Here is a 20,177-nt window from a genome sequence, read left to right as displayed (position 1 = left end):
TTGCAATTAAACACGAATGGTGGGATGTGCAGAAGATGAATGTACAAGTTGAGATACTGGGGTGCAAAGGAGCAAGATAAATAAATAAATACAGTATGGGGATGAGGTAGATTGGATGGGCTATTTACAGAGGAGCTGTGTACAGGTGTAGTGATATGTGAGCTGCTCTGACAGCTGGTGCTTAAAGCTAGTGAGGGAGGTAAGTCTCCAGCTTCTGAGATTTTTGCAGTTCGTTCCAGTCATTGGCAGCAGAGAACTGGAAGGAGAGGCAGCCAAAGGAAGAATTGGCTTCGGGGGTGACCAGTGAGATATACCTGCTGGAGTGCGTGCTACGGGTGGGTGCTGCTATGGTGACCAGTGAGCTGAGATAAGGCGGGGCTTTACCTAGCAGAGTCTTGTAGATGACCTGGAGCCAGTGCGTTTGGCAACGAGTATGAAGCGAGGGCCAGCCAACGAGATCATACAGGTCGCAGTGATGGGTAGTACAGTATATGGGGCTTTGGTGACATAACGGATGGCACTGTGATAGACTGCATCCAGTTTGCTGAGTAGAGTGTTGGAGGCTATTTTGTAAATGACATTGCCGAAGTCGAGGATCGGTAGGATGGTCAGTTTTACAAGGGTATCTTTGGTAGCATGAGTGAAGGATGCTTTGTTGCGAAATAGGAAGCTAAATGTAGATTTAATTTTGGATTGGAGATGTTTAATGTGAGTCTGCAAGGAGAGTTTACAGTCTAACCAGACACCTAGGTATCTGTAGTTGTCCACATATTCTAAGTCAGAACCGTCCAGAGTAGTGATGCTGGAGGGGCGGACAGGTGCGGGCAGCGATCGGATGAAGACCATGCATTTAGCTTGACTTGTATTTAAGAGCAATTGGAGGCCACGGAAGGAGAGTTGTATGGCATTGAAGCTCATCTGGAGGTTAGTTAACACAGTGTCCAACGAAGGGCCAGAGGTATACAGAATGGTGTTGTCTGCGTAGAGGTGGATCAAAGAATCACCAGCAGCGAGAGCGACATCATTGATGTATACAGAGAAGAGAGTTGGCCCGAGAATTGAACCCTGTGGCACCCCCATAGAGACTGCCAGAGGTCCGGACAACAGGCCCTCCGATTTGACACACTGAACTCTATCGGAGAAGTAGATGGTGAACCAAGTGAGGCAATCATTTGAGAAACCAAGGCTGTTGAGTCTGCCAATAAGAATGTTGTGATTGACAGCGTCGAAAGCCTTAGCCAGATCGATGAATACGGCTGCACAGTAATGTCTCTTATCGATGGTGGTTATGATGACGTTTAGGACCTTGAGCATGGCTGAGGTGCACCAATGACCAGCTCTGAAACCAGATTGCATCGTGGAGAAGGTACGGTGAGATTCGAAATGGTCGGTGATCTGTTTGTTAACTTGGCTTTCAAAGACCTTAGAAAGGCAGGGTAGAATAGAGATAGGTCTGTAGCATTCTGGGTCTAGAGTGTCTCCCCCTTTGAAGAGGGGATGACAGTGGCGAGTTGGGCGAGTTGCTGTGGGGAGCGCAGGGCTGTTGACCGGGGTAGGGGTAGCCAGGTGGAAAGCATGGCCAGCCGTAGAAAAATGCTTATTGAAATTCAATTATTTTGGATATATCGGTAGTGAAAGTGTTTCCTAGCCTCAGTGCAGTGGGCAGCTGGAAGGAGGTGCTCTTATTCTTCATGGACTTTACAGTGTCCCAGAACTTTTTTGAGTTTGTACTATAGGATGCAAATTTCTGTTTGAAAAAGCTAGCTTTAGCTTTCCTAACTGCCTGTATATATTGGTTCCTAACTTCCCTAAAAAGTTGCATATCACGGGGGCTATTCGATGCTTATGCAGAACGCCACAGGATGTTTTTGTGCTGGTCAAGGGCAGACAGGTCTGGAGTGAACCAAGGGCTACATCTATACCTAGTTCTACATTTTTTGAACGGAGCATGCTTATTTAAGATGGTGAGGCACTTTTAAAGAATAACCAGGCATCCTCTACTGACAGGATGAGGTCAATGTCATTCCAGGATACCCCGGCCAGGTCAATTAGAAAGGCCTGTTCACAGTGTTTTAAAGTGTTTTAGGGAGCGTTTGACAGTGATGAGGGTTGGTCATTTGACTGCAGACCCATTAAGGATGCAGGCAATGAGGCAGTGATCACTGAGATCTTGGTTGAAAACAGCAGAGGTGTATTTGGAGGGCAAGTTAGTTAGGATGATATCCATGAGGGTGCCCGTGTTTACAGATTTGGGGTTGTACCTTGTAGGTTCATCGATAATTTGTGTGAGATTGAGGGCATCAAGCTTAGACTGTAGGATGACCGGGGTGTTAAGCATGTCCCAGATTAGGTCACCTAGGAGCACGAGCTCAGAAGATAGATGCGGGGGCAATCAATTCACATATGGTGTCCAGGGCACAGCTGGGGGCAGAGGGTGGTCCATAGCAAGCGGCAACAGCGAGAGACTTGTTTCTGGAAAGGTGAATTTTTAGAAGTAGAATCTCAAATTGTTTGGGTACAGACCTGGATAGTACGACAGAACTCTGCAGTTGATTGCAACACCGCCCCCTTTGGCAGTTCTATCTTGGCGGAAAATGTTATAGTTAGGGATGGAAATTTCAGGGTTTTTGGTGGTTTTCCTAAGCCAGGATTCAGACACAGCTAAGACATCCGGGTTGGCAGAATGTGCTAAAGCAGTGAATAAAGCAACCTTAGGGAGTAGGATTCTAATGTTAACATGCATGAAACCAAGGCTTTTACGGTTACAGAAGACAACACATGAGAGCACCTGGGGAGTAGGGATGGAGCTTGGCACTGCAGGTCCTGGATTAACCTGTACATCACCAGAGGAACAGAGGAGAAGTAGGATAAGGGTACGGCTAAAAGCTATAAGAACTGGTCATCTAGCACGTTCGGAACAGAGAGTAAAGGGAGCAGGTTTCTGGGCACGATAGCATAGACTCAAGGCATAATGTACAGACAAAGGTATGGTAGAAATAGAGTACATTGGAGGTAAACCTAGGCATTGAGTGATGAAGAGAAAGATATAGTCTCTAGAGATGTTTAAAACCAGGTGATGTCATCACATATGTGGGAGGTGGAACAACATGGTTGGTTAAGGCATATTGAGCAGGGCTTTTGGCTCTACAGTGAAATAAGACAGTAATCACTAACCAGGACAGTAATGGACAAGGCATATTGATATTATGGAGAGGCATGCGTAGCCAAGTGATCGTATGGGTCCAGTGAGTGGTTGGGCTGGCTGGGAACACGGCGATTCAGACAGTTAGCAGGCAGGCCTTAGAGGGACGTCGCAATGGGGGAAAAGTCTGTTTTTGCCTGCTCGTGCGGTGACGTTGATAGAACAGTCGTGGAATTAGTAGGGTTGCAAGTAGCAGAGGGGTCCAAGTCCAATTGGCAAAATGGGTATAGTGGTCCAAGAAACTGGCCGGTGGATCAGCTAACAGTCCAATATGCTATAGATAGCTAGCAGGCTGTGGTCAGCAGAATGAGCCTTCAGGGGAAGTCACGCCTGAGGGGCCTTTTGGGATCCTCGGGCAGATTATGTCGGTATTCCAGTCGTGAAGGATCTGCGGGGTTCCGTGCCCCGTACCGGCAGTAGAAGGGGTCTGGATATTGTAGCCGAAGAGTGGGCTTCAGGAGTAGCCCAGGAGCCCTAGCTGGGAGATGGTTCAAGCGTCGGCTAGCCGCAGGCTAGTTGGTGCTTGCTACGGGACAGAAACGTTAGCCAGGAGTAGTCAACCCGGGTTGTAGTTAGCTAGCTGCCATGATCCAGATGAAAGGGTTCAGAGTTTGCGGTAGGAGAGAAACATAGGAGAGAAACACAGGTCCGGCATGCGCTGGTTTGAAACGCGTTGTATTAACTGGCGAGAGCTTTCCGAGCTAAAGGTTAGCTGACTGATAGCTGGTAGCTAGTTAGCTAGCTAACTTCAGTTGAGGTATTCCAGTTCAGAGGTAAATAGAAATACTTTAGAAAAAAAAACAGATCCACACCACATTGGGTGAGGCGGGTTGCAACAGAGTATTTTGAAGTTGAGGTTTAGGAAAAATATTAAAAAGAATGCGAAGAAGAAGATATATACATGGGACGAGACAAGACAAAGAAAGACATCTGACTGCTACGTCATCTTGTGTGTGTGTATGAGTGCATGTGTGCTAAGGTGTGAAGAATCAGAGCAGGTCAGTCCAGTTCAAGTTTTCATCAGTCTTTTGGCTTGTATATAGAAACCGTCTCTGAGCCTGTTGGTATCAGACCTCTTGCTCCGATACAGTCTTCCTGGCGGTAAGGGAGAGAACAGCTCGTGGCTGGGGTGTGTGGGGTCCTTGATGATGCTGTGTGCCTTCCTCAGGAATCACTTCGAGTAGATGTCCTGGATGGGTGGGAGCACAGTCCCAGTGACGTACTGGGCCATCTTCACCACCCGCTTTAGGGCCTTGTGACGGGGACTGAGAAATTCCCTTACCAGGCCACAATGCACAAGTCTTCAGCGATGTGGATGTCGAGGAACTTACAACTGTTGACTCTCTACTGCAGTCCCCTTGATGTGGATCTGGGCATGTTCCCTCGTCTGCTTCCTGAAGTCAACAATCAACTCCTTTGTTTTGCTGACGTTGAGGGAGAGGTTCCTGTCTTGACACCACAATGCGAGTTCACTTACCTCCTCCCTATAGGCTGACTTGTCTTTGTTGGTTATCAGGCCTACAACCATGGTTTTGTGAGAAAAACTTGATGACGGACTTGGTGTCGTGCAAAGCCATGCAGTCGTTGGTGAACAGGGAGGACAGCAGAAAACTAAGGACATACCCCTGTGGGGCCTCTGTGTTAAGATTCAAGATCCAGTTGCGGAGGATGGTGTCAAGACCCACAGCTCTGAGCTTGGTGTTGAGCTTGGAGGGAACAATAGTGTTGAATGCTGAACTGTAGTCAATGAACAGCATTCTCACATGGGTGTTCCCCTTTCCCAGATGTGTTGCGGCCATGTGAATAGCAAAGGAAATGGCATCTTCCATGAATCTGTTGAAGCGGTAGGCAAATTGGAGTGGGTCCAGTGTGCCTGGCATGCCACCTTGTTTTTCTTGGGGACTGGGATGATGGTGGTCTCCTTAAAGCAGGTGGGGACCACCACCTGGGACAGGGAGAAGTTGAAAGTGTCTGAAAAGATGCCTGCCAGCTCGTCAGCACACACTCTGAGGACACGGCCAGGGATGCCATCTGGGCTGGTGGCTTTGTGAGTGTTCACTGAAGTTCTCACGTCAGCTTCGGACAGAAAAAGAGCCTGGTAGTCCAGAACAGCGAAGTCTTTCTGGATGGCTCGGTATTGTTTGCCTCGAAGCGAGTATAGAATGTGTTAAACTCATCTAGGAGGTAGGCTTTGTCAGTCAGTGATAGTCTGTAATCCTAGCCATATGCGACGCAAGTCTGAGTTGTCATACATCAACTCAAGTTTGAGTCTATATGAGTCTATATTTTTGCCTCCCTAATGGTTTTGCGGAGCTCGTACCGGCTTAGCTTGTATGTGTTGCGCGACACAGAGTCATCGGTGTTCGTTCTGCTTACATTCAATTCTGCAGTACAGGCTCTCAGCATTGTACGGATATCAGTATATCCAGGATTTTTGGCTGGGGTATGTCCAAATTTTTATTATGGGTACAACATCATCAACACATTTCCTAATTTACTATACACTGACAATGTATATTCCTCAATGTTGATGACGAGTCCTGGGTGGATGACTCTGAACATATTCCAATCAGAATGTTCTCAAAACAATCTTGCAGCATTGAAACTGCTTCCTCTGTCCAGTGCCACACTATTCTCTGTGTTGGTGGATCCTTCTTGAGTTGCTGCTTGTAGGAACAGAGAGATGTGATCTGTTGGCTGAAGTGGGGTCGGGGGATGGCTTTGTTATCATCACAGATGTTTGTGTATACATGGTCAAGCATGCCGGATCGTCTTGTGGGCCAGGATACGTGTTGGTGATATTTTGAGAAGTTTTATTTTAAACGGGCTTGCTTCTGGGAAACTGACTGCTTCCGGGTGAGAGGATTCTTGCTGTCAGTTCGCTTAGTGTCGCCTTGGTTTTTGCTTGTGGTGGCATGTCCACAGCTGTGCTGCCTTCAACACAGTTTGACCACAGCATCCTCCTGGGTTGACTGAAGGAATACATAGGTCTCGACAGTACCACCCATAACTGGTTCACCTCATACCTTTCAAACCGCACACAATATGTTGATGACACACAGATCTACATAAAACCAAACCCTGGATTCCCTCTCTTCGATTAACACCCTCACAAGCTGTCTAGATGACATAAAGGCCTGGATGTCAAACAACCTCCTGCAACACAACAATACTAAAACAGAAGCAATCCTCATCGGCACTCCCCATCACACCAAAACCAGTCCCATCACCACTCTTACCTTTGGCAGCCACTCCATCCCACTGTCCTCCTAGGTCTGCAACATTGGGGGTGTTACTGGATTCCTCCCTCATTTTCTCTGACCACAAAATCTGTCTGCAAAAAATATTTATTTCACCGGAGAAACATCACCCAGCTTTATCCTGCTCTCTCCAAACCTGATCTGGAAAAGATGGTCAACTCCCGAGTCACCTCCCGACTCTATTACTGCAATGCCCTCCCCTAAAAAAGCATCCACGGGCTGCAGCTTGTGCAGAACAGCGCTGCCAGTGTCCTCACAGGAACACGGAGATCTGCCTACATCCCACCCATTCTAGCCTCTCTCCACAGGCTACCCATCCAAATTAGAAAAAATTGAAGCCTCCTGTTAGTCGTCAATACCCCTCAATGCCTATGGTATCCAATACCTCAAGTGAACAGCCTTCAGGGTCACTCTAGTCAAATGATCAAAAGACTCCTTGCAGTCCCCCCCACCTCCGCCTGCCCCAGACCACCACGTCCTTTAAGTCTGAGCTTAAGAATCACTTCTTCAAACTGGCTTTCACATAATACTTTCTACGTTGTGGTGTCATTTGTTGGTCTTATATGTTTGTTTCAAGTTCTATTGTTCTGTCCTCGTCACCTTTATTATTTTGTGTATCTTGTATGGTACTTGACCGCTAATGGAATTTATTATTATTATTATAACACACGTGAATTCCCTCGGCATATAGTTGCTATTTTAGCGTCAAATTATTGCACATACATTCTGAGCAAATAAAGTAATAACTAATGCAAAAATCGCCATTTTACTAGCCATGTGTGCAGCACTATGCTTGATGTTTAGTCCCTCCGAGTCACACGCTCCATAGCCATTGGGTAGGGTTTGTTAGGGGGACTTGTTGCCTAGGAGACAGTTACATAATGGCAGGGGGTCTACAGCAGCTGTGCTATGGAGAGTGGTGCAGCATTAGAACAAAAGAGCAGTCCTGTCCCACTGTCAGCATGTGATGATGCTTCAATCTCCAAGTTTGATGCCACAAAGTAGCATAACGCAACAGTCAGCAATTGAGTTGGATAGACTAGAATAGGATAGAAGTAGTGAAGAACTGTGAATGTTGTTCAACAAACTCCTCAACATCCTCGGTTTCTGTTTTGGTGTAAAGATGAGGGATGGCCTGGAGAAATGAAACCACTATCAAATTCATAGACAGAGCCATGGATGCAAGGACTGACCATCCAATACATTAAAGTTATAGTTTTAAGCATGTTTTTGAAGCTATACAGTGTTTGTGTATAAACATTGGAGTAAACCAAGCTTATATTTTGGTTTATGATGGGGTATGACGGTGGAACTAAGGTCATAAGGCATTTATAATTCTTTAACAATCAATGGGTAACTTTATATATAAATTACTTTATAGGTCCAAAAATGTATGCAGCAACTGCAGATTGCCCCTTTAAGGTTTATATAATCTAATTCGTGCTTGTGGATGAATTTACTTCTGCCTTTCACGAAGTTATAGCTAATTGAAGACCATTCAAAAAGCCTACAAAGTTCCAAAATGACAAGGCTGGGTGCAGTTAGGTCCTGGTAACTAAACTATTGGTAGTCCCATAGTCGTTGATGCATTTGGTGCACCGGAAATATAAAACCCCACCTCTCAATTAACTCTACTGCCACCTAGGGTCCAATACCAAAACGGTTCCTTTCAGCAGCTTAGGAAGAGTTTATAGCAGATACATATCCAATCATTTCAGCTCCCTGAACAGGCCGTTGAGGTCTACGCTACAGATATGTGATAAGGATTGGTAATATAAGGGTTTTGTCCTTGGCTCTACTGGAGGGAGAGGGGTATTTACAACCCCAGCCACACACACTTTCCAACATGTCCTTGCCCATCAGACCAAGGGAACTATGGGAGATGGTATGGTGTCAGAAAGGGGGGGGGGGAGTAGTGGCTAGGCAGGAGCTAGCTCGGCAGCAACCCCTGCACCCAGCCTAAGCTTCTGTACAGACACTGAGCCACGAGCGAGAGGGAGGGAAGGGGAGTGGTAGCCGCTATATTTAGCCCCCCACCGCCCGAACCACATACCATTGGGCGTGTTCGAGCGGATCACTTTTGTCTAGTCAGTGACCATTGTTGGTCACCGCCTTTCGAAGTGTGTTGCATTATAGAGATAAAAATTGGCCGACATGCGCCTGCCTACATGTCGACAACATGAAAATCACGTGATTAAAAGGTCACGAAGATGACTGCAAGTTTCTGCAGTTGCCCTTCACCAACTTCATCCTGCAGCCGTCACCTGCATTGTGGAAGGAAGGCTCTACTGCCAACCAATCATTAGGGTCTTTTGTTTGACCCACGGGAACATGACCAAAGACGTGACTGAAACCGGAACCAACTTTGCCGCAATTCAAATATAGCAGGCTACATTGGAAATACTGTATACAGTGTAAATGGATTTCATATTTGAGGCTCCCTCTCACTAATTGATTGTACAATGTACACACATATGATTTCAGTTTGTGAGTGTATGATATGGGGGTTGGAGATGTTTATTTTGATTCTGCCATGTCGATCTGAGCCTTAGTGTCCGACTTTCGGCTGTCTAGTTTCACCTACCTTGACTTCACTCCTCGGTCCTTCACATAGTCGGGTTGCTTTAGCCTTACCACTCAAACATGCCCAATAACTAGGACACACACTGACACCCACACAGCCAGTCACTCATCCAGCCAGCTACCAAGCCCCCTCACCTCCCCCTCCTTCTCACTCACCCCCGTTAAGTCTTCAGCACAGGGGAGTGCAAGGACCCGCGCAGGTCGCCCCACCCAGTCTGACCTCCTCGCCCCACGTCTTCCTAGCTTCCGTAAGGATACAGGCACATGCTGAGACGCCCCTAAAAGGGACCTACACACAGGTAAGGTGTCATAGGCATAGGGTCACTTCCTAGGTGCTGTGCCTATATGTTTTGCTGGGTGATACCACAGGGTGACATTGATGTTTCAAGCTTGTTTGGGACTTTCAATAGTCCAGGCGTTATGATTGACAGAGCTGTAGTATTGTCCAATCGAACAGTTTTTCTCTTGCATCCCCATGTCTTGTCAATGTAGGACAACTTGATGTAAGGTACACACGTAGTATGTCTACTATATGATCCCTCATAAGACTTAATGCAGCCTGATATGTAAATGGCTTACTGTAGGGTGATGAATGTCATAATGCACGATGATGTCAAGCAATATTTTTCACAATATTTCCAAGTTCTCCATACATAGTGTTTTTGGTGCTATTCCCTCAAACTTGACACTTTTTCAACAGTGGATACAAATAGATTTAAAGAGCGTATGAACTAACAGTGAGAACTTCTTTGGACGTTTATTGACCTCTCTGGAGGTGACACTAGCGACGCTAGAGCTAAGAATGCTTTAATTAAAATGGTCAGATTGTCGTATAGGAATGGCCCTCAGGCCAAGTGAATAGACAAGACAAGTACTTTGATTTCTCTGCACGTTACTCTGCTGTTGTCTTTACCTAAATGATGTTTACCGAATGACTTACTGAATGAGCAGCTATTCATACGGATACAGATTTTTATGTGGATTTCAAATGAAAACAAGATGGTGCATCGTACATCTAGACCAAGGAACACAATGGTATGATGTGGACTGTTGCTTTTCCCACATCTTGTCAACCGTCACACATGCTTGCTGTGACATTGCCCGTCCCATACCCAAGTCCTTTCTCAACCCAAAAGGGTGATCCCAAGCATATTGATTCTCGCTTCACCACCGAGTGAGTGTCATGTCTGCCGAGCATGTGCTTGGCGTTTAACGGCTCAGGGTTATTTAAAAGGGATGTGTTAACTTTGCCCTTTCAGCACTACCAATAAATTGTACCTGCTGCGGTGGGTGTTTGTTCGTGGCAGAGGGAGTGTAATGTTGGTGAGGATAGCATGCCTTACTGTGCTGCGCGGCATTGCTTCCTTTGGTTTGTTAAGCTAGTTGCTACGGCACAAGGCGTGCCGTCACATGCTGTCCCTTGTGATATTGTTTCCCCGGGGGCAGGGATGTCGCAGTTCTCTACCATGACGACCAACGAGAGGAAGATGCAAGCTGCAGCCATCTGTAGGGAGGTACAGGGTCCTGAAGGTATGGTACGACACGTGGCCTCTCTCTCCCCCCGCTGCCTCCCTTCATTCATTTCTAATGTAAAAAAAACACATGGACACACATGAACAATTTAACTGCAGTCATACAGTACAGACAAATACATGTGTGTGTGCCTGTAAACAAAGACAAACACGCACTCTCTCTCTCTCTCTCTCTCTCACTCAATCTATACAGACTCTGTAACGGGGTATCATCTAGTTCACTACTGGTTTCCAAGCAGCACCATTGAACCGGTCTGCGGCCTTGGATATAAATAAGCAAATGTGAAGTTTTTTTATTACTCAATGTAATCAATCCCTTTGTCGTTGTCCTTTGAACAAGCTATTTCTGGGAGGGGACAACTGCATGGCTCATTGGGGAGAGAGAGAGAGGGAGAGCCTGAGGGCCACTGACAGCTGAGGGATATTCTGTCAGGCTGGTTTGCTTTTGGCTCATTTGATTATGAGGGGGGATTTCACTGCTAATCACAAACAAGGGGGCCAACATGAGAGGCTGTCTGACACAGAAAGATTATTAAAAATGTATTGTATTATTGACAGCATACAATATATTAAGTCAGCGAGATGGGTAATGGGAATATGTTTACAGTGAAAGGTAAATCAGTAGAATGTAAATAGACAAATGTGAATATTGTCAGTATAACGAGCATAACTTACTCTGACAGACTACAGACTGTATGCATAATAGGGTCATTAAAAAGTAAGGACGTGTGGGACACTAGCTCAGCCAAACACAGATAAAACCATAACAAGGGCATGCACAGCTGAGGTACAGAATGACACAACACACACACACATCACCACCCACCTTTCCCCATACACACCATCCCTACTTTCTCAGAGCTGTTGTGTCTCTTCCAGATGCAGAGATGGACCTGGGGAAGAAGATGAGTGTCCCTAAGGATGTGATGCTGGAGGAGCTGTCTCTGGCCTCCAACAGGGGCTCCCTCCTCTTTGAAAAGCGCAAGAGGCGCTCTGAAAAATACACCTTCGAGAGCATCCAGAATGTAACCAACACACAGATCAATGTAAGCAACACAAACCCCTTCCATGTACAGTACACGCTAGAATGTGAACGCTAGCTAGATGAAAAACTCTGGATACTACAACGACAATCAAAAAACTGGAACAAAGTTGCTGTTTCAACATGAACATTTATGGGAAAATGAGCGATGAGGGAGATAACCGATACCATTAGCATTTGTTTTGGAGCTCTACACGATTGTGATGAGAGATTTAAAGAAGGCTCATCACAGAGTTTCCATTCGGTTCATTCAAACCATTATCAATAGCGTTCGAAGAGCTTATCTTGTACTGTAGGAGACTGTCATCTAGTGATTCATTCTTCCCAATCCTATAGTTGCCTATACACTGACGAGGAGGAGAACGGCAACAGACACTTGACGAACACTATACCTAATTTCCTGATGAAACACATAAGCGCTTGAGATGATTATCAGACTGCAGCCTTACTGCTGCTCAAGACTCGGACACATTGCAGAAACAGCCTAACGGCTAGAGTAACGGATAGGGGGTGACGGATAGGGGGTAACGGATAGGGGGTTGTTTCTGGATAAGGCCTTGTACTTGCATAATAGCTATGAGATTCGGGCATAAGTTAAAAGTCCTGTTTACAAGCTTTGTGTTTGGATGGGCAGTGTGCCAAGTCTTCATCTTTTCGTCCCGGCAATTTAGGCCACTTAGGCCCTAGCGGCTACTTTAGGCCCTAGCGGCTACTGTAGGCCCTAGCGGCTACTGTAGGCCCTAGCGGCTACTGTAGGCCCTAGCGGCTACTATGCTACTCAGACCATACAGGGACATTTCCCAATATACTTTACCAAACTAATTGAAACAGAGAGTCCAATCTGTTTCTTTCCATTTAGAAGTCACATCCAGGACACTTCCTCTGATACCTAGTTGTTTGAGCCTGTAAACACACACACACACACACACACACACACACACACATCCAGGCAACTGCCGAAATAAAGGAAACACTTGAGTAAATGAGGGATACAAAGTATATTGAAATCAGGTGCTTCCCCACAGATGTGGTTTCTGAGTAAATTTATCAATTAACATCCCATCATGTTTAGAGTCATGAATAACATTCCCAGTCGCCCATTATTTTGTCTACCATGGCTAGAAGAAGATATCTCAGTGACTTTGAAAGAGGGGTCTCAGATGAGCATAGAGGGTTTAAAGGGTGGGTCGTGTGTGTGTGTGTAAGTCTTAGTCACTAGATCTCAACCCAATTGAAAACGTATGGGAGATTCTGGAGCAGTGCCAGAGATAGTGTTTTCCTCCACCCTCACCAAATGAAGTCATTTCTCATGGAAGAATCCAATAGATTCTGCAAGTGTCTGGAACTCTATGACAAGGCGCATTGAAGCTGTTTTGGCTCGTGGTGGCCAAACACTCCATTAAGACACTATATACTGGTGTTTCCTTTATTTTGTCAATCACCTGTACATTTTAAGGTTGTTTGGAATATATTGGACACTGAATCTAATGAAATTATTAAAACTCTAAATGAAAATAGTTTGATCTTGCAGTCCCCGTTTGTTTACCTTTTGGGGCAAAGGGGAATTTATTTCAAGTTGTCAACATTTCCTGAGGAAGTCCTGGCATAAATTAGTACAAATATCACTGGGGAGGATGAAAGTTACCCACTGTGGACCACAGCACAGGATATTCATACATGGGAAAACAATGCTCCTTATGTTACTGGCTCTACATAAGACAGTCACTGAACTCTCCATCGTTCTCCCAATCTCACTTACTCTTTCTTAACCCCTCTATATCTCTGACCTTTGCTCTAAACTGTCTCTGTCCTTGCCTTTTCCCTCCCTCTCACCTTCTCCTTGGAATGGTGTAACTCTTCAAACGCAGAGTCAAGAAACCACAGAAAGCAACAGCTTGGGAGTGGAACAGTCTAAAACAACCACGAACACGCCTGATCCGAGCAACACCCCCAACCCAGACAACATTGCACCAGGTGGGTGCTGCTAATGCGACAACCTCTGCTCTAAATTCATGACCCCATGACCCCTACGACTCATTAACCTGGATGTCAGTGGAGTCATTAGCATGATTTATACTAGCACGGGTGAGCCGGTGACATTGAAGTCATCAAGCCTTGGCCAGTTGAAAACATTTATTGGACACCTGCATCGGGCACAGAGCTCAAAACCTTAGGCCAAATTAAAAATTACGCAGCCCGGTGAGAATATCCCTGGCCTTATGTCCTTTCAAGAAAGTAACCCTAGCCCCTTACCCACTAGACAGGATTTTACTTTTATTAAGTAATATGGTCATAGCTACATCTTGCTCTATGGTAGAACTTTTGGTGCTAGTAACGTTTACTCCTTTATTCACATGAGGTAAGTGTATGGATAAAATAGGTGTTGGTCCAGCTGGATTTAACAAACTATGAAATGTTTAGCTACAGCGTGGCGATAGTCTTCATTGTTTTGGCATTTTATTAATTCCATTGCATTTTTTTGTACTTAGGCGTCTTCGTGGGGGAAAACATTATTCTTGAGTGGAATCTTCCGGCTCCAGGGCAGGAGCATTCCTTCTCCTTCTCCCCCCTCTCTATCTTTCTCTGTGGATCTCTCCCTCACTCTCTGTATCTATCCATTCTCCCCCTTCCCTTCCCTCACTTTTTATGGGCGACCTTGGGGATAGTTTGATAACAGTCAAGTTTCCTCCACAGGAAATGCGCAGAGTATTTCCTGTGTCCACCACTCGCTATCCTCTGAGAACCATCAGGAAGAGAATGGCGCTCGGATCACGCTCAACCTCCTGATCCAGCACCGTCAACATAATATGGACACCAGTTAAGCCGATGAGCACATGGAGACAGTTTGTGATGCTATTTTGGGAACATACGACTACGCCACCACCTTGAGTGGGAGGAGAAGTCCGTGGACACAGCGATAACAGTAGCCGAGAATTGGGGTCAAAGGGTATCGGATGTCACACAATGACTCTTAAATTAGCCAAGAGATGAACCCAGATGTTTCACTTTTGGGTGTCTAATGGCTTGTTGAATAGTGTGAATAGGGAAGGGAAGCAAGGAAATGCTGGCTACCGAATAAATCACTGCACCGCAATCAGACTCGTGTTGAAATGTTACTCCACTGATATACCCGTATCGATAGCCCTTTACATTACAGAGTGGCAAAAGGGCTAATATTATGGTAATACAGTGGTAATAGATATGTAATACTACAATGTTATCACCATGGTAGCACTTTATTCATTGCTGTAATGTCAAGTGCTACCCAAATATCTTATCCCTCTGGTAGTGTGGGTCTGACGGACTGGCTCGAGATCATGACGCGAACGTGAGAACATTTGGAACAATGCTTCACATTTGGAACAATGCTTCAAAACATGCAGTCAAAACTTTGTCTCTAGTCTTGTTGTCTATATCTACCATGCCTTAACCCCATGTCATTAATACAGTGATCTCCCTTTCATCTTCCCAACCCCCAGTGTTTCCTGCAGTGCGGCAGTCACAGTACATTTCCCACAACACATTGGAGCAGCCAAATGTGCAGCCATGCTCGTGAACACTTCTCCGTGGCCCCAAGTAGATCTTGTGGTTTGCGTTTGTGAAGGAAGTTTCTCAAAAAAAAAACAGCAGAACTCCCCTGAGGAGACAATGTTTGGTCTTTCTCATTTCCTCTTTTGATAAAACAAACTCCGAATATTTTGTTAGTTGTAAGAGGGTTGGACGTGACACAGCAACACTCTACGTTACGTAACACGTGTTTGCAAGGCGCCCCTGGCGAAGAACACTAGTTTTGAAGGATACTTATTTGGATAGGCCTTCCCTGTCACCCTTACACCACAGAGTAAAATGTCCTTCATGTTGGTTCACTGTGAAACTTAACCATATTTTGGACCATACAGGGAGAACCCATACATTGCTGCACTTTGTTTATATTGAGGTTTGTGCAAGACAAAAAATTCAGCTTGAGAGTACTGTATATGACCTGATAGATTCCTCAAATGGCATTGTAAATCATTACACCATCTCTCTGTTATGCAGTTTCTCACTGCCTCCTCTTCCTTATTTCTATGTCTAGCTCTCCCTCTGATTCTTCCTCTCCCGCTCTCAACTTCTTCTACCGCTTTGACAAACTGTACCGAATGGAGTCACAGGGCCCTTACACCAGATTCTCTCTCCCCCTCTTTTGCCCAGGTTATGGTGGACCTCTAAAACAAATGGAACCAGAGAAGTTCAACAGCACATGCCTCCCCAAGTCCTACCACTCCCCCTGGGACCAGGCCATCTACCACAGCGACCCCTCCCTGGCCGATAGCCTTGTCAACCACCTGGCAGAGCTAGAGGCCAAGCCTGAAGGACCAGGGTACAAGAGCTTCAACAGGTATGACTGATGATGGACCTGTCCTGGACCATACCTTGGCTGAAATAGTACAGTACTTGCCATGCCGGAGGCTGGTGCAGTAGTAATGCTCCCGACTCTAGACAAATTATACCCCCAGGTTCAAGCCTTCGCTCAGCTGACTGAGGGCAGCAGGTAGCCTAGCGCAGTGGTTCCCAAACTGTGGGGCCCCCCCAAATTTTTTATTTTTATAAATACATACAGTACCATTCAAAAGTTTGGACACACCTACTCATGCAAGGATTCTTCTTTATTTTTAAAAATAATTTTCTACATTATAGAATAATAGTGAAGACATCAAAACGACGAAATAACACAAATGGAATCATTTAGTAACCAAAAAAAAAGTGTTAAATCATAATATATTTTATATTTGAGATTCTTCAAAGTAGCCACCCTTTGCCTTGATGACAGCTTTGCACAATCTTGGCATTCTCTCAACCAGCTTCATGGGAGGTAGTCACTTGGAATGCATTTAAATTACCAGGTGTGGCTTGTTAAAAGGTAATTTGTGGAATTTCTTTCCATCTTAATGTGTTTGAGTCAATCAGATGTGTTGTGACAAGGTAGGGGTGGTATACAGAAGATGGTCTTTTACCAAATTGGACTAAGTCTATATTATGGAAAGAACAGCTCGAAGAAGCAAAAAGAAATGACAGTCCATCATTACTTTAAGACATGAAGGTCAGTCAATCCGTCAAATTTGTGCAGTCGCAAAAGCAATCAAGCTCTATGATGAAACTGGCTCTCATGAGGTCCACCACAGGATAGGAAGACCCAGAGTTACCTCCGCTGCAGAGGATAAGTTAAAGTTAAATGCACCTCAGATTGAAGCATTTATTTTGGCTGCAGAGTTCAAGTAATAGACACATCTCAACATCAACTGTTCAGAGGAGACTGTGTGAAATCAGGCCTTCATGGTCAAATTGCTGCAAAGAAACAACTACTAAAGGACACCAAATAAGAAGAAGACACTTGCTTGGGCCAAGAAACACGAACAATGGACATTTTACCGATGGAAATCTGTCCTTCGGTCTGATGAGTCCAAATGTAAGATTTTTGGTTCAAACCGCCGTGTCTTTGTGAGACACAGAGTAGGTGAACGGATGATCTCCGCATGTGTGGTTCCCATCATGAAGCATGGAGGAGGTGGTGTGACGGTGCTTTGCTGGTGACGCTGTCTGTGATTTAAGGCACACTACCACAGAAATCTGCAGCGATATGCAATCCCATCTGGTGTGCGCTTAGTGGGACTATCATTTGTTTTTCAACAGGAAAATGTCCCAAAACACACATCCAGGCTGTGTAAGGGCTATCTGGCCAAGGAGAGTGATGGCGTAATGCATCAGATGACCTGGCCTCCACAATCACCCGACCTCAATCCAATTGAGATGGTTTGGGATGAGATGGACCGCAGAGTGAAGGAAAAGCAGCCAACAAGTACTCAGCGTATATGGGAACTCCTTCAAGACGGTTGGAAAAGCATTGAAGCTGGTTGAGAGAATGCCAAGAGTGCAAAGTAGTCATCATGGCAAAGCGTGGCTACTTTGAAGAATCTACAATATATTTAATTTGTTTAACACTTTTTTGGTTACAAAACAGGATTCCATATGTGTTATTTCATAGTTTGGATGTCTTCACTATTATTCTACAATATAGGAAATAGTAAAAAACAAAGAAAAATCTTAGAATGAGTAGATGTGTCCAAACATTTGACTGGTACATTTAATTACATTTTTTAATGAACTCAGTTCTTCTTTCAACTTACTTGAGAACGTTGTAATAGTAGAGTGCAATTTTGGAATTGGGTAGTGCATCATCAGTTTCCTCTTGTCATGTCAGTCATTGCATACCTCAGAGAGGTATTTATAACTTCTCAGAAATGTCCAGATAAACTAGCCCACGTTTTTTTAGCTAGGTTCTTTGGCCCATAGATTTTGTAGCAATGTTCGAGTCACTGAAATATCACATGGCATGGTAAAATGTATAGAATTGCAAGAAAATGTACTTTAAAAACTGCTCTTTGTTCTCTGCACCCCATGACAAAATGTGTAGAATTGCAGGAAATACACTTTAAACCTGCAAACTGTTCTCTCCATCAACAAGAGGGGTTGGACAGTTTGTGTCATGAACAGTGCTTGTGCCCATAGAAATAGACGTGGGGTGTGGAATGTTCCCCAATGCTGCAAGGGGGGGATTGAGTGAAAACCGCTAGGCCAAGGGTTCCCAAAGTTTAAGAGCCAGAAGATCGCTGGTTCGAATTCCAGAGCCAGCACGGTGGGGGAAGAAATGCTGTTCTGCCATTGAGCAAGGCAGTTAACCCCCAACAACTGCTCCCCGGGCACGGCTGACGTGGATGTCCATTATGGCTGGCCCCCGCACCTTTTTGATTCAGAGGGGTTGGGTTCAATGAGGAAGACACATTTCCATTGAATGTATTCAGTTTTGCAACTGACTAGGTGCCCCCCCTTTCCCTGACTGGCTGTGCCTTTCCTTACTGTTCTTCCTCCTAGGTCTATCCCCCGAATCTTGTTTCTAACTCTGTCCTGACCCTCCAAAAATATATACATTAAGGAGTTTTGATACTCAGATCTCCTTAAATAAAAAGATGATGCTTTACCCTTGCAAGAAACAAGTAGTGTTTCGAACAGTTGGTTTTCTACACAACATTCTCTATGTCTACTAGGCAGAAATGTATAGAAATGTAAACTTGCTTTTACACTTTGGTAGCGGATGAAGTGTCCACTGACATACTGTACATTCCTTTATCTGACTCACAACATCGTCAACAGATACACCATACATCTCTTACCATACATCCCTTACCATGTCAACAGAACATGTCCTCCAGCCAGAGGCTTAGACTCTTTGATGACTTAGTCAATGTGTCACTTCCCCTCTGCCTTGTTAGTAGTGCAAGGCTAATATTAACATTGTCAATCCTCTATCCATCTCCAGAGTGGCTACCCCGTTTGGCGGCTTCGGCGGCAAGTCCACCATACCGGCCCCATTGTTCAAGGCCCCCGACGTGGAACACAACACCATGCCGGAGCTGTACCCAGAGCTCCAGGGGGAGCCTGCGGTGCAGAGGCCCACATTCAATAGGGTGGCCTGCGGCTGGGCGGGGGCCAGCACCCCCGTCATCCTCCCCAAAATGCACCTGGATCCCATGTTTATCCCAGAGTCCGATGACCTTTGAACTTCTGGCAGTTGCTCAATCTTCTGAGATGCTGCTTGGTTTGCTACCCAAAAATCCTTCCGCTGGGTTAGGGTCAGAATAGGGTCAGGGAAGGAGGCATTTTTGATTGCCTGATTAGGGTTAGTTAGCTACTTTTTTGTGGCGAAAAATGCAAGTTTCTCTGATTAACTGATCTGCCCATGCCCAAGGTGTTCTGCCTATCTCCAAACTGCACTTGAAGTAAGTAAACCAGCTAGTTTACACTAGCTACAGTTACTAAATACAGTATAGGATATTTACATACTGCACATTGATGTGTATAAGATATAATGAATCTGCCTGATGACATTTGATTACTGTATTAGTTGTTTTTGAGCTAAATAAAATGATGTAAAGCACAATGTTATAATTTCAGTTTACAATTGAATTGCATTTTTTCCTGCTGAATTACATCAGCATATACAGTATCCCTTGTGATTGAGACACATTTTTTTATACTGAGTTACAGTTCATATACTGAAATCAGTCAAATGAAATAAATAAATTAGGTCCTGATCTATGGATTTCACATGACCGGGAAGCATACAGATATGCTTGTTGGTCACAGATACCTTAAAAAACAAGTAGGGTCGTGGATCAGAAAACCAGACAGTATCTGGTGACCACCATTTGCCTCATGCAGCACAACAAATCTCTTTGCATAGAGTTGATCAGGCTGTTGATTGTGGCCTGTGGAATGCTGTCCCACTCCTCTTCAATGGCTGTGTGAAGTTGCTAGATATTGGCGGGTACACATAGATCCAGAGCATCCCAAACATGCTCCATGGGTGACATTTCTGGTGTGTATGCAAGCCATGGACGACTGGGTCTTTTTCAGCTTCGAGTAATTGTGTACAGATCCTTGCAACATGGGGCCGTGCATCATCATGCTGAAACATGAGGTGATGGCGGTGGATGAATGGCATGACAATGGACCTCAGGATC

The 20,177-nt window shown here is 45.1% G+C and overlaps 1 protein-coding gene across 1 annotated transcript; it reads left to right on the top strand.

The window, feature by feature from the left end:
* Positions 1-9,119: 9,119 nt before the first annotated feature.
* On the top strand, positions 9,120-19,607 carry LOC112214696 (myozenin-2-like). The gene is made up of 6 exons (XM_042298360.1): positions 9,120-9,344; positions 10,492-10,575; positions 11,457-11,623; positions 13,488-13,593; positions 15,811-15,997; positions 18,974-19,607. The coding sequence occupies exons 2-6, from the start codon at positions 10,494-10,496 to the stop codon at positions 19,212-19,214; spliced, it is 783 nt and encodes a 260-aa protein (XP_042154294.1). The 5' UTR covers positions 9,120-9,344; positions 10,492-10,493; the 3' UTR covers positions 19,215-19,607.
* Positions 19,608-20,177: the final 570 nt, after the last annotated feature.

This window comes from Oncorhynchus tshawytscha, linkage group LG15 (assembly GCF_018296145.1).
Source record: "Oncorhynchus tshawytscha isolate Ot180627B linkage group LG15, Otsh_v2.0, whole genome shotgun sequence".
Classification (NCBI taxonomy): Eukaryota; Metazoa; Chordata; class Actinopteri; order Salmoniformes; family Salmonidae; genus Oncorhynchus; species Oncorhynchus tshawytscha.
This window is presented reverse-complemented; position numbering and strand designations above follow the sequence as displayed.